The 15301-nt window shown below is 47.3% G+C and overlaps 1 protein-coding gene across 1 annotated transcript; it reads right to left on the bottom strand.

The window, feature by feature from the left end:
* Window positions 1-7083: 7083 nt before the first annotated feature.
* CCR75_009707 (uncharacterized protein) lies at window positions 7084-7668 on the bottom strand (the record flags this gene model as incomplete). Its single annotated transcript, XM_067967746.1, has 1 exon — window positions 7084-7668. The coding sequence occupies one exon, from the start codon at window positions 7666-7668 to the stop codon at window positions 7084-7086; it is 585 nt and encodes a 194-aa protein (XP_067819452.1).
* Window positions 7669-15301: the final 7633 nt, after the last annotated feature.

The following is a 15301-nucleotide window of genomic DNA, read 5'->3' as shown; positions in this document are numbered from 1 at the left end:
GCGGCTACACCAGGGACGGAACCTAAGGCGCAAACAGAGCAGCCCTGGCTTTCACGCCCCATTCGAGGACGAGGTAGGTTATGGACACATGGAGCATCACCGCCGCCTCCTACCTCATCAAGGCTCTGTTCAGGAGCATATGATGCGTTGCGGGACGACGTGGACGATTCGAGTGTTCGCGTAGGTCGGGTCCGCACCGAACATGCTGCGGCGGAACCCAGGACGGGTGCGGTTTCGCTCGTACACGCGGCACCTGTCGTACGGTCCGAAGATATCCAGCTCACACCAGAGGAGTCAGCCAGGAAAAGAGCGGCAGGGATCAGGGGTCCGGCGCCGGTCAGGACGGGACCTACACTTTTAGCAGCACAGCGGGCTGAACGGACGCAGCTGAAGAGACTGATTGACCAGGCCGACAGGAGGGGTGCTCATGCGATCCCTATGGAGCCGCGACCAGAGGTAGAGCCCACACATGAGCGGGATCTGGAGCGCATCTTAGGGGCTAGGGCTGTGACAACACCTGCGACGGGTAACAGTCTCGCTATGGCCGTTGCACAAGCGGCTTCAGATTTCTCGATGGATAACTCGGACTCACAATTCGAGCAGCTGACTGCCTGTGTTAAAAGGGGCATACAAAACGTTGGTCTCCTAAATCTGGAAGATCAGCTCAATCATGACCAGCGGGTAGCCGCGTTAAAGGCGGTCGGCCGTGGGTGGGCCTCAATGTCCCCTAAGGAGTCGTCACATCAACTCAAGTGGTACTTGTATGACTATGTGGGTACCCCATCAGACCGTGGCGCGACCGTGCCAGACAACTGCTGGGGTGGCAGCGACATTCTCAGAATGGCGGCCACATTTGTGCGGCGGGATGCCTATGTCATTCAATTTCATGACAGCGGTGGGAGTAAGTGGAGGTGCCAGAGGTATCACCCGACGACGGTTACTAGACATGGACGAGTCGTGGAGACGGCCACTGCGTACCCACTGTCTGTCCTGGCTTGCATTGACGACATACAGGCTGCTAAGATTGAGCAACCAACCCTACCACCTTTGGTTCTACGGGTCTGGGGGCGGCACTACTTACCCTCACTCACACCGAACACGCAAGCTCGTCACTCAAGCCGTATCGATGGACCGGCTGCTTCTGATCCAGATAATCCGCCATGTGGTCTCTCACCTGGATCGGATCCAAACCCTACCTGGCCTCCGATATCCCCAGCCAGACAGCGACCTGTGGATGGTAGGGTCAGTGACTCTACTTCACCGTCTGAATATCCGACCACTCTGGTCGTGCACTCGCAGTCGACGACACAATTAACCAGTTCAGCTGCAGTGGAGTCTTCACTGGCGTTGATACCTGAGCGCCCCATGGTCCTTACACACAGGAGCAACTTATTGGCTCGTAAACGAATTCATGCCACTTTATCTGGGTCTGGGGAGGCTGACGCTACCGCCAGTTCATTGTTCATGGCTACCGCGAAACGAGGCAGGGTGGGGGAGCGACCGCATCAACTTCATGTTCAGCCACCAGCTGACCGTATTGATGAGGACGAATGGCAAGCTGTTTGGTCTGTGCTAGGCTCGGAATGGCCATCCATAGCAAGAACGCCATATCCACTCATTTACGGCGAAGTGGAGTCTTGGCTGAATACAGCGCATCTTGACCCGGGTATTCTCCTCCACCACGCGCGGCGGTTTGTTTTCCTCAGTGAATTGTTGGTAGCCCTAGTTTCTCAGGTCCTCGTCCAATGGACCGCTAAATGGCGTCAAGATTCCCTATTATCTGGGCTTCGCGCCTACAAGGCCAAGGTCAAGGACGCGGCTACGAAGGCATGGATAGATCAATGGATCATAAGTGCGATGTATCGGGTGGGCCTTTCACGGCTCGCTCCCCTCATAGACAGTTCCGAAGACTGGATTCGTCTTCGTGCTGTCGACTATGCGGCGGATGATGTATTATGACTCTGCGACCCGCGCCGGCGTATCCGCCTAAGCCAACATTTGCTCTGCGCCGTGTTGTTTGATAAGGAGATAGCCGCGTTGCACGGGGACGGTAAGCCCACCGACCTCATACCGGAGAAACTCCGTCGTCATGTCCGGTTACTGAGAAGCAATTCTGGATACCGATCAGCTTACTATTCCCCAAGGGAGAAAGAAGTTGACTGGCGCACGCTTGCGCACTATTTTCCTACCGCTTTAGTACCTGCTGATCCGCAGTTACTACCCGAGTACTAAGGGCAGCTCACGGGTCCCTTACGTCTCAGAAATCCGCACCGCTTCATTAGACGACGTTGATGCGTATGGGCGCCTTCGCTTGCTTCGGGAATGGGCTACTCCCCAGGACGTTTTGAGCAATCAGCATCGGAAGCAGAATGGAGACGTGGCCTACATCACTCAGAACGTTCGCGGCTTTAAGAAGAGTTCTCGGAATGGGTGGATGTCAGCGTGGCGGGGAGTACGTAAACAGCGGCGCCTAATAGCGTGGTGTATATAGGAAACCCACGTAAGCACGGACGAGGAAGCGGATGCATTAAGGGTCTCCTGGGCACGGATGTGGGGCCTGCACCTGGCGGCTAGTGCCCCAACTCTATCCTACTGGAGTACAGGTTCATCAACCCGGGGGGGAGTGGCGATTTTATTGACTCCTCAGTTTGCGCCACACGTATCTGCATGGAAACAGCACTTATGGAGCACAAGTGCACTTGCTGTTCGCATCGACAGAACAATCTTGATGAATGTTTACGCTCCTACTGAGAGACGGGACCGTTAAGGCTACTTTCACAATCTTCTCGCTTGGGATCTACACACCTCCACCTCCATGATAGTGGGTGACTTTAATTGCGTGCAAAGTCCAGCTCTCGACCGTTATGGCCAGCATCGCGCGACCCGGTCGGAAAGTCCGGCACTCGATGCGCTTATAAACACATCTGGATTGGTAGATGCGCGGGTGATTAGAGATCATGCAGAGAATGACGCAGAGAACGACTTTGACGATCACTTCACGTATTGGGAGGGTGCCCGAGCCAGTCGCATAGACCGTTTTTATGTCCCGGCTCATTGGGTGGACCGAGTCCAATGGGTATCGACAAAAACGCCCCCTCAACTTTCCGATCATCAGGAGGTCGTCCTTCATCTTCGCGCACCGAAGAACGAGCAACTCCATCCCACTCACCGTCAGGTGACGTATCCTATTCAAAGTTCCCATCTCGACCGGGTCATCGCTGAGCTCGTCGAACAGATAAATTACATGGCCGTTGGACAAGGAGCGTCGACAACCTCTTGGGATATCGACGTGGCGGAGTGTATCCGGTGTATTCGACGGGTCCGCAAGCGCGATAAGCAGCGACGTGCCCGCTTGCGTCAAAAATACACTTACCGAACGGAATGTAATTTGACTTCCAGGGGGCAGTGGATCGAGCGGAACGTCGAAGACTTGCTTCTACAACATCTCGTACGCCTAGGACAGCGCCTTGAACGATCCTCGGATATGTTACGGTGGACTTTTCAACGAGTTTCCAATTGGGAACGGGAACAAAGTGTGACGGACGTTATACAGCAGCATGGGCCTATTTTTGTCAGGAATATGTCGGTAGCTGATAAATTTGCGTCCGAATGGTCGTCTATATTGGGGACGCGACATTGAACGACTCCACTGGAAGATTTGCCATCGGCCATCCGGCGATTTGTGAGCATCCCCAGCGACCGCTTATTATTGAACGGGGCGAATCAGGCCCCTACATCCAAGTTTACGGAAGTAGAAGTCCTCACAGCTATTACGAGTCTCAGCCGACATAAGGCGGCGGGTCCCGACGGACTAAATAATGACTTCTACAAGGACACGCCTGCTCTCCTCGTCCCTGCCCTCGTGACCATCAGTAATCAAATATTGGACGGAGCCTCTCCCCCACTCTCATTTCTGGAAGCACTCATTATCCCCTTGCGTAAAAAAGGGGACTCAACAGACGCCATGGACTATCGGCCCATATCTTTATTACAAACGAGTTACAAAATTTTTGCCAAGGTTTTAGCGACGCGGCTACAGGCGGTTATGCCTAAACTTGTTGGGCTGTCACAGCAAGGCTTTGTTCATGGACGACAGATGTCCAAGCTTGCGATGATGATGATGTCTCAACTTTCAACGGCCGAGCACGATGAGACAAGGGCGGCCATTGATAGTCAAGTCATCCTCTTGCTCGACTTTCGTAAGGCATATGACACAGTCGACCGGGAATTTTTGTATGAAGCCCTACGTCGTTTTGGTTTCGGCGAACGGTATATTCAGCTTATTATCCGGCTACATTCTGGAACAACGGCGTCTTTTCTTGTCAATGGAGATTGTTCTGAACCCGTTCAGGTCGTATCAGGCATTAGGCAAGGATGCCCGCTTGCCCCTCTACTTTTCCTATTGGCGGTTGAGCTATTAGGGGTAGCTATACAACACTCTCCTGCCTTGCAAGGTCTTCCAGGCCGAGGTAGCCAGGGGGTTTTCCACACATTTTCCGCCTTTGTCGATGACTCGACCATTTTTCTCGATAAGGCGCAATATTTGACACCAGCGCTTCATCTTGTCGCCCGCTTCGGTGCTTTGTCCGGTTTGCATGCACAGCCGGCCAAGAGTAAATTATTATTTTTTTAAATCAAGCGGTCCAGCTCACCGATTATCACGATATATCGGTTCTTCCGACCGGTGAGACCACGCGTTACTTGGGGTATGAAGTCGGGACAGGTGAGCTCCAGCATCGCAACTGGGCGCTACGTATTCGGCGGCTCCAGCGGCGATTGCTCACAGCTACGACTATAACAACAAGTGTCGACAAGCGCGTGCTTATTCTCAATGCGATCATACTACCGTCGGTACTATTCACGGCTGCGGTTTTCGAGATACCAGCATGGGCGCGCAAGGATATACAAAACATGTATAAACAATTTTTGTGGGCGCATGCGACCTCGACGGAAGCTAGTCGCCACAAGATAAATCCTGGTTTACTATACACGCCGAAAAAGGCTGGTGGAGTCGGTCTCGCCTCGGTCGAGGTGGCTATAAAAACGCAACGCACTGAGATGGCTAACCCAATGCCATGGCAAGTATTTTTATGCCTGGCGTTCCTGGGCGTACCAAGATCAGTCTACAAATTCTGGAATGCTCATGCATGATTGGCAGCAGCGGCAAGAGCGACCATTCCGCTCATTGAAACCCTCAAAGGACTCATTTGCCCGGGACCTGGACAGGCTTCTTGAACCGACGGCGGTACAAGCCGTGCCCCGCCGAGATCGGGTATCCTTACACTTTGATTCTCTGGTGCAACATGCTGGCAGCCAGTGGAACGGGGGCCATTGGGTACTTTCTTACTCTACTATATTTCCGGACGACTTCGTTACCCCTGATTATCATTTACACGCGGTGTATCAATTTTGGGGAACGTTTGGCTGGAGCGGCAATCCGTGGATACGTGATGCGACAGGTGCGAAACTGCCCCACTCAAAGTACGACCAAATTGACACCTGTTCGATTGCGGATCTCCACATTAGGCGGACAGGACAATCTGAGTTCGAATTTACAATACCTCCCTCGCGGCAGGAAGGTGTCAAGTATTCCCAGCCCAAACTTCGGCGGTGGGCGACTGTTATTTTATTGGCGTCTCCATATTTCCCGATTCGATCGGAACTGGGTCAGGAGTCGGTCTTGTCGATTCGACATCCCCCTCCGTTTCGTCATGAGTATGCCGGGACGACTGAGCGACGGGACGCATCGTGGGTGCTCAACGAGGTCTATCCGCGTCGGACGTGGGTCTGGTACAATTGCAGCAGGCCGCTGACGGACTACATTGGTATTTTCTGACGGAGCTGCCGGAGCTCGACACGGCATCGGAAGGAGAGCGAATAAGCTGGGCCTCGTACCTCCGGCAGCATGGAGTGGTCTTTTACGCGCATCCTAACCATCATCGTTACGCGTGGGGTGTGCCCCACGTGGTCCCGAATGGATCGATACGTCAGGCGATTGTTCGACAAGCTTTTCAGCTCCACAAACGTCAGCTCACCCTCCCATTAAAACCCTTGCTGGAGCGATTAGACGCAAGTATTCACTCGGATACGTGGCTACGGGCTGCGGCACATCAACTACCATCCCAGGTGTGGAAACATGACAATGGGCTCTCGGATTTTTAAAGTTTGGACGGCTCACCGTGTCGCCACCAAGCAACTGAATTTCTATCACGCAGGCCGTCCCACTGACAACAGCTGTCGTGCACTACAAGCGTGCCACGGGATGCCAGAAACTTCGAGAGACGTCTTCTGGGATTGTCTGAAGGCGCGTGCGTGCTGGGGCAAATTCTTATGCCACTGGACTGGCGCTTCAGCTCCCCCTCAAGCCTATTCTAGGTGCTTTACCAATTGCGCCAACCGCCAGGCCCCAAGGATCCCGGCGCTTCAGAGGTTTCGGCTGCTGAAGCGGTTTCAAGACGACATCGCGGCGGGCGAACGGGTGTGGCGACGGATTTGGTTCCTAATGAGCTCTATCTGCGTCACGCACTTATGGTGCGAGCGAAATGACGCCGTTTTTCGAAGTGTGCAGTCCACGACGACGCAAAGTGTACAGCGCTTCTGGAATACAGGTGTACGTCAATTATACGCCTTAGCTATGCGTGAACATAGAGGTGCGGAAACAGTAGTTCAAGGGGTGCGGTTACATGCTGCTCTTGAACTTTTTACCCTACAGTGGGTAGCGGGGACCCGTTACCTCTGGATGGGTGCCACGAATCACCGTCGCGTCCGGCGCTGTATTCCTGGCTAAGAGAATTTCAGACTTCTAGCGCATGATAATAATGGGTAATAGACAGTCATGAATCTCTCTCTCTCTTCTTTGCAAAGAACGCGACATTATGCTACACTTTCAAATCTTAATTATCTAGCACATGTTTTTTTTTTATTCTTGGAAATTTATTTTGAATTCATCTCGTTCCATTTTACAAGCTTTTGCGTCATGGCTCTCCTGTGCGACAAAATTGTTGCACGTGAAAACCAATCTTCAAAAAAGTACGAAGACCTTGTAGTACCTCAAGCCACTTGACCATGATTAACCTCATCCAATTAGTCAACGTTTCGATTAACTGCATCGTCGCGATTCAACAGAGCTCCTTCTCCTGCTGCTGAAGAACCCCACATAAACGCATGACCTTCCGTCGTAGAAACAACGGAAGTGTACGCAGCACACGTCACACGCAACATTTCTTTTGTAGGTATCGACATCTGATGTACGACCAAATCCTGTACTGTCAGGACGTCAGATCCCAATTGTCCGGTAGCCGCATCTCCCCATCCGTACAATAACCCGTTACTTGTAGCCACCAACGTAGAAAACCCTTCACAAGGAATTAAAGTCACGACAATGGCTACATGTCCAATTTTGCCATTCCAAGGACCCTTTACAAGCGTCGGCTGTCGACACTTTTCTCGATTCTTATACCCCAAAGCTTTAAAAATTCCAACGCCCCACGTATAAACGTCTTCATTGACACTTAACGCACACGAATGGCATTCTTCTGCATCCACTGCGACAATTCTGTACGCTTGAATGCCTTCAACCAGCACAAAAGTGTCTTCATTCGTCTCAAAACCAGTGCCTAAACGTCTTTCACTGATTGCATAAACTCGTCCTTGCATTGTCAATGCCATTGTATCTTTCCGTCCACAAGCCACTGCAGTAATCTCCAATCCATCCACTCGAGTTACCAAGAAACACCTCGTTGTCTCGCTTACTTTAAGGCGTTTAGATGTTGTCGATGCAAAGCCATGCAAACTACTTCTCTGCGTCACGAGTAGGGTATGTTCTTGACCACATGCGACACTTTGCACGCTTTCGTGGGTCTTTAAAGCCAAGAGTTTAGTAAAAATTGCAATGAATTGAGGAGTAAAACAATCGTCTTCATTACCATGGTCTAAACGACCCAATTTGCCACGTCCAAAAGTATATAAGCCTCGATCTGCCGTGCAAAAGAGCTATGTAATCATAGCCACAAGCGATTTGAACCACTTGACAGTGTAGGAATGGTAACGAGAGCATATGTAGAGTTGTAGTGTATTCGGAGAGACATTGGTGCGAACGTGAGGGTCTTGATGTAGAGGCAAGTCTTTGAATTGGCTCCATATTAGCGTAAGTCCAAGTGTATGGTCTTGATAAGTACTTGGTTGTTTAAACTATAGAGTGTTGCCATGAATTCGTTGACAGTACACGTAGACACTGGACCTGATAGATCTCCATAGTTCGCGACATTCCTCGCGTTGAAATTGTCGTGCGGACATGACAATCGCGTTTAATAGCTCGGTGTTGTTTTTCCAGTAGAAGAGGGACGATATAGGATGAGATGACGTCGTTTGCATGACTTGAAATGCATGTGCGGGTCGATAAACAACAAATCGTAGCCATTCTTGAAACTCGTTGGAATCTTTAATAGCTTTGAAAAGGTTATCGTAGGTACTGACAATGTCATGACAGTCGACAGCGAGCTTGCAAGTTATTGGAAGGATTGCTTGACTTGAAGCCATGTGATTGACTGCTGCGTTGCAATGGGAGTGGATACGCGTGGACAAGTTGGTAGTTTGTATTGAGTTGGTTGATAGCGCTGTAGTGGCGCCGAACGCGAGATTTAGTTGAGGTTGTACAATAGTATGGTCCTGCCACGAACGTATGGCGTTTTCTAATTTTGTGAAGTGAGGAGATGCTAATCGTTGTTGAAAACGATGTGATAGAGCTTGATAATACTCCATCCATGAAGGTTGGTGCGTTTCACGTACTAGCGTATCGTTAGAAATCATAGCGGACTTGAATTTGTAATATTGGATACGGAAAAACTGCAATTGACTCGCAAGGATGTCGGAATGACGCTGAATAGCGAGGTCGGGGTCGTGTGTTTCATTTAAGAATGTAAGGTCCAGTTCTTGTTGCAAGATTGGCGCGGAATCAAAGCGATGTTGGTGGATTTTTGACACTTGTGATCGTTGTAAACGCGCTTGAAAGATGGAAAGAAGACGATGAAACAGGACCGATGGGTTTCTTTGTAACGCTTGTCGGTATTGATCAAGACACGTGTCGATGGACAGCAGTACGTCATTCTCAAGCTTCACGTTTAGAGCAAACGAAGAGGCAAATGTTCCAAGGGAATAGAACACTGGACCATCGACGTTCCAGAATTGGTCTCCAGTACACGCTTGCATGTTGCAAGATTGGAAAGAAGGCTTTCGATAAAAAAGCCCATGCATGATTGCGTTCAGGAATTGAATGAGTCGAGTTTTCCGCGCTTTCCCGCTAGTAGCGGTCTTTCGAGTGTCTTGAAGCATTTGGTATTGAAACAAATGTTTTGCAATACGTGCAATGATTTCACTAGCAACCAGGATTTGAACGCCTCGTTGATTCAAGGGGTTTAGAAATTGAAAGATTATTGGAAGGAATCGGAGATTGACTCCAGTTTGTTTCAGGATTTGACGTAGATGAAGCGCATCGATCACGTACGTGCCAGGAGCTTTCTCTTTTGTAGTTCGCGTTTGTGTGCAAGAGCTTAGCGTTGAGCTACGGTGTGGTCGGGAGAGAGGATTTGGATTGTCGTGTTGGTTGTGCTGAATCAAGACTGAGGGCGATGTGAATACATCTCGCGGACGTGGCATTGATGTCATGGTTTTTGACCGTATAAAAGGCGTCCGAGACACGTTTGGCGACTGGTTTTTGGAGTTGATTGCACTCGGTCGTGTTAAGTTCGTCGCTTGGAGTGGCGTGTCGCCAAGTGTGAGAAGCTGAGCCGTCACGTCTTGAATGTGTTGAATAAAGAGTCGCTTTACGCCGTCTTCATACTCGCGTGCGACGTGCTCACTGATATCAAGAAGTCGCGTGTCACCACTTTTGTTTCGAAGAAACGATAGGCTTGAAGCTGCGACGGCAAAGAGTGCGGTGTTTTGCTTTAATTCTTGTAGTTTTTGAACGAGTGGATGTAGGTCGACTTTGTATTGAGTGACAAAAGGTTCTGGTAAATCGAATCGTAACTTGTTCTGATCTGAATAAACCGCGATGACAAGGTCTCCCGTTAACGGATAAGTCGAATCTTTTAATAAAAATGCTGTCGCAGCCTTGTTCTTGGCAGAACCTTTCGCGCTTTGATAGATTGAAAATCGAGATATGGAATCCATTCAAACGTTTTGGTTTGAACAATTTCCTGGACGTCATGCGCCGACATGACTTGGAGTCGACGATTGGAATGATTTTCGTGAATCTCCGCACGAATTAAAACGCCATGGATCCTCGAGGAACGAAACGAGTTCAGAAATACATTTTCGTATCGAGAACGAATCGTTGTTAACGTCGAAACATTGATATTCAGACCTCGTCGCACGATTAAATCTGGAAATTCTTGATATGGAAAGTGACGAAGCATCTGAGCGTCTTCGAGAGCGATTCGTAAACTTGTTAGATCTCGAGCTTCGACACTCGATAGTAGGAATTGATCGTGACGCAGCGGTGCGGCTCTTGCCACGACCCTGATGTTTTGAATTGAAAAGGCATATAGAATCGAAAATGTCGGGAGGTTGGAAAGAATAGCTTGAAATGACGGCTCGTAGAGACGTGCATTCGACGCGTATTGAGAGAGAAAGAGCTCTAGAAGGGACCGAAATTGGTCAAAACGTGTCATTTCTTTGCCGAATCGTTTGTGGCCTTGCCACGACTTGACTGCAATTTCGAAATGAATGCCTGCAAGTGTGAATTCCGCCACATCCTGTTGTCCTGGCTTCGTTACGTTTGATCGGACGTTTTGAACAACTTGACGTGATTCTTTCGTCATTAGAAACTCCTGAATCACTTTATCGAATGACTGGATCGAATCAAGGCCATAATTATTGCGCTGTTGAAAAAATGAAAGAAAAACTTCCGCGACAAGTTCACTGAAGAGCGTGAATTGTAGCCAAATCTATGCCCAAGCACAATTAATCGTTGCATAATAGTAAACGAGAGAGGACACAAGAATACCGTATGAAGCCGCTGCAATCGTCGCTGTCGTAAGAATATGGCGTCTTGGTCGTTCTGGAGGAACCTGTCACGGTAAAACATTATAAACACACGGAAGGTTAGGCAAAAAACACCCGATTTTTGGTAAAAAAAAAGTTGCAGTGGCTTACCGTAGACAGAAATGCCAGTCGCTGAACCAGTCTCTTTCTGTCATCTTGAATACTAGTTCACGCCGATCCTGCACGTTAACTAATAGCATTTGATTTAAATCGGCCATCCACGCTCGTCGACCTGCACTGTTTTCATCTTTGCAATATTTGTCAAGTGGCAACAAAGTGGTCGTTTTCCAAATGTTTCTACAAAATCTCACCAGCAACATCCATGATGCTATTTAGCCACATTTGCGCCTCTCGCATTGTTAAAAACCCAAGCGCGATGTGTACGGATCCACATTGCAGCTTAAAGGAAAAGTATTTGCCTCTATGGGCGATTGTCGTCGTGAATGTGGACTTTCCAGAAGACGAGGACTTCCTTAGAATTGAAATTTGACGTAATGAATCGAAAGGGTTGCTACCTTGACTAGATCTATCGTCTTGGTCCTGTTGCTGGTTTAATGAATAGCTTTATTGGTTGGCTTTTGTACGATATACGGTTAACTGTTGAAAGAGGTACCTACGCATTGGCTTTTTTCTTATAACATAGAAATCCTTCAGCTGTAACGACGGCTGCTCTTTACTCGAAAGAAGAGCGTCGAGTGTGAGATTCAAGTTGCATTATTGCAATGCTGTGACTTAATTTACCGATTGTGCCAGACGCGTAAGATGCCAGCGTTTCGTTTCCAGATGGTGCCGCTTAGTCGTGGAGGTGCCATAATTGTCATGAACTTGTGACTTCAAGTTGCNGACGAAAGCATGTTTTAGACTGAAGTCCTCTGTGTTTCACTATATAGATCGCCTGGTCGGGCGACTCCAGTTCAAGCCGGAACAGGTGAATTTTAACAGGACCGTCTGCAAGAGCTTTAATGAACACAATTATATGTGTTTGTTCATTGATTGAATGACTAACGATACAACTTACAAAGTATTGATTATGTTGGGCACAAGCGTTTAGATCTCGCTTGCCCTGCTTCCAATCCAGGAGTTCGGTTCGAGCCCTGAATTTGGCACGTAGCGGCTCAAATGTTTGCCTGAGCCGACCTCGTATAACCCAACCATGTATCGGTCGTGGAGCTTGAGCGCTTAGGCCCAAGGTTTGGCACGTACGGCTAAGCTGGACATTCCAAATTAAACATTCGTCGCATCATTATTGATGCGGCGAGCTCAAGAGCGTCGTTTTATTCGACGAACCATCCTGAAAGGGAGTTGCCTTCGACTGCCTTAACTGAAAGTTTTTTTTAAGCTTTCAGGTGGACGCGGAAGCGTTGGTCCTCTAGCAGCATGCGAATGCTGCTGTCTCAACAAATAACCCGTTGAGCACCTGTTTTCTAAGCAACTCCGTGTGTTGAGAGCCTTGTTGGTGAAGCATGGCTACTCTTTCTGAGGCCCTGTCGTATTCAAGCTGTATGAACTCGGCTACGGCCGCATGTTGTTCATATGTGTCAGATTGAATAGCATGGCGTAAACGGCTGGCCCATCTACGACCGAACTCATTTATTCGATCGCTCTCCATTCAAGATCACTCAAATCAGTGAACCCCTCACGCGATGCGTGATAGCCTTCTTGTGGGGCTTAAAAGCTCCTCCTTCTTATCAACATGTCCATATTGGACGGAACGTGCGTGGGCCGTTGAGCGGACTACGAAGTGCTACCAAGTGTATCGGGGCACCCTTTGCTAGTACTGATAGCAGTACTACTTTATCTGCACTGATTACAGTGAAGGTGGGGCGCCTCGACTACATCACGTTCACGACGTGCAGAGGAAGTTTCTAAGGTAGCTGAGAAGTCCTTGCTTCCAAAGGTTAATTCTAAGGCTTTACCATAGGGAAAAAGTAAAACTGTTTCAATTTATAAAGTTCATATGTAACGATCTGCTACCTACTACGGCTTTATTGTTATAATTGCAAACCTACAAGGCGAACCTACAAGGGGTAAAGCTCATACGTAACGATCTGCTACCTACTACTGACTTTATTGTATTAATTGCAAACCTACAAGGTTGATTTAAGCTTAAATCAACAAATCAATGTAACTAATGTCTTATTGCGTCAACATTACCAAATTTTGTGATATTGTAACTATTAGTCAAAATTAATAAAAATAATCATTGTGTCCTTCTCTAAAAATTTCCTCTCATAGGAAATATCTTTACTATTCCTCTAATAGGAAATAATATTTATGTAACGGACACCACGTTACATAGGGTCTATTTTAGGCGTATGTAAGATAAGATATGTGTAACGGGGTACTACGACTTGTACTGCTTCAGTACAAGTCCACTTTGCACTGCCTCAGTGCGAGTGGTGCCTCACGTCACTTCACGTTCACAAGTACGTGAAGAGGAAGTCTACTCTTTAAACACTTGCTTTAAAGAGGGTTAAATAAAAACTGTATTTAGTAAACTTAAGTTCTTCTTTCTATCTACTTAATACTAACTTAATTATAAACTAATACGAATATGTACTAAAGTCTTATCTATCTTTCTCTTTGCGCGCATCCAGCACTGACTGGACCGCGGAGAAAGTAGATATAAGGGTCTATATCTACTAACACTTATAATGGTCTATATCTACTAACACTTAAAGGTTGTTCGTAAATATAGTATCTAAAAGGTAGAGAAAATTTGGAGAATATTAGTTTACATAGTAATTTTCGGAACACTTATCCATTGGTAGATATATAGGCCATTATATCTACTTTCTCCACGGTCCAGTCAGCACTGGACGCGCGCAAAGAGAGAGAGATAAGACTTTATTACATGTTAAGTATTAGTATTTAATTAAGTTAGTATTAAATAGATAGAAAACCAGAAGAACTTAATTATATTTAATACAGTTATCTTTTAACCCTCTTTAAAGCAAGTATTTTAAAGAGTCTTCTTCTGCACGTACTAGTGTACATGAGGTGACGTGAGGCACCACTCGCACTTAGGCAGCGCGAAGTGGACTTGTACTGAAGCACTACAAGTCGGCAGTGCCCCGTTACATCTGGTAGCACTTCGTAGTCCGTCCAAGAACCACAGTTCCATTATCTAACATGGACATGTCAGATGATAATGGAAATACGCATCACGTTTTCGTGATAGCTACTTCTTTCTAAGTGACATAAAAAGGAGTGCGGTCAAACAAATGAGTTCGACCGTAGGGAATGATGCCATCTTGGCCATGCTGTCCGGTTTGGACAGAGATGCCCTCCATTCAGCCATCGCCAAGTTCATACAACATGAGCTTGACGAGGCGAAGGAGAAGGTAGTCTTGCTTAATCAGCAAGGCTCTCAACAGGCAAAACTGTTAAAGTTAAAACAGGTACAGACCCTTGTACCTGGGATAATGCAAACGCGTCGTCCCGAAACCTAAAAGGTTGATACTTCTACAGCTGATTAGTCTGCGGAATAAATAGACATAATGGCCTATACCTATTTATGAATAAGAATTCAGACTATTACTATATAATGTAATATCCTCCAAATATTATCTACCTTTTAGATAATATATTAATTAACAAATTTTAAGTGTTAATTTCATGTAACGATACACCCCGTTACAGTTATCATCTAACATGTCCATGTTAGATGATTGGTACTGTGGTCCTAGGACGGACTACAATGTGCAACCAGGTATAAAGAGGCAATACCGCTTGTACTGCTTCAGAACAAGTCAACTTCGCACTGCCTTCATGCGAGTGGTGCCTTACGTCACTTCTCGTACACTAGTACGTGCAGAAGAAGTCTTCTCTTGAAACACTTGCCTTAAAGAGGGTTTAATGAAAACTGTATTCAATATAACTCAGTTCTTCTTTCTATCTACTTAATACTAGCTTAATTATAAACTAATACAAATATGTACTTTAAAAGTCTTATCTGTCTTTCTCTTTGCGCGCGTCCAGCGCTGACTGGACCGTGGAGAAAGTAGATGTAATGGCATATATCTACTAATGGGTAAGTCTTTAGAATATTACCATGTAAAGTAATATTCTCCAAATTTTATCTACCTTTTAGATAATATATTAATTAACAACCTTTAAGTGTTAAATTCATGTAACCATACACCTCGTTACAATATGTTCTATTAGAACTACAAAAAGGTCAATTCATCTATGATCTAAAGCGTTACGTGCATTTCTAAGCCTTGCGCGATGATCACGAAGGGTTAAGGGTACTTAC

This window comes from Bremia lactucae, linkage group LG9 (assembly GCF_004359215.1).
Source record: "Bremia lactucae strain SF5 linkage group LG9, whole genome shotgun sequence".
In the NCBI taxonomy this organism is placed as follows: Eukaryota; Oomycota; class Peronosporomycetes; order Peronosporales; family Peronosporaceae; genus Bremia; species Bremia lactucae.
The sequence above is the reverse complement of the archived record's forward strand: the minus strand, read 5'-3'. Positions and strand labels throughout refer to the sequence as shown.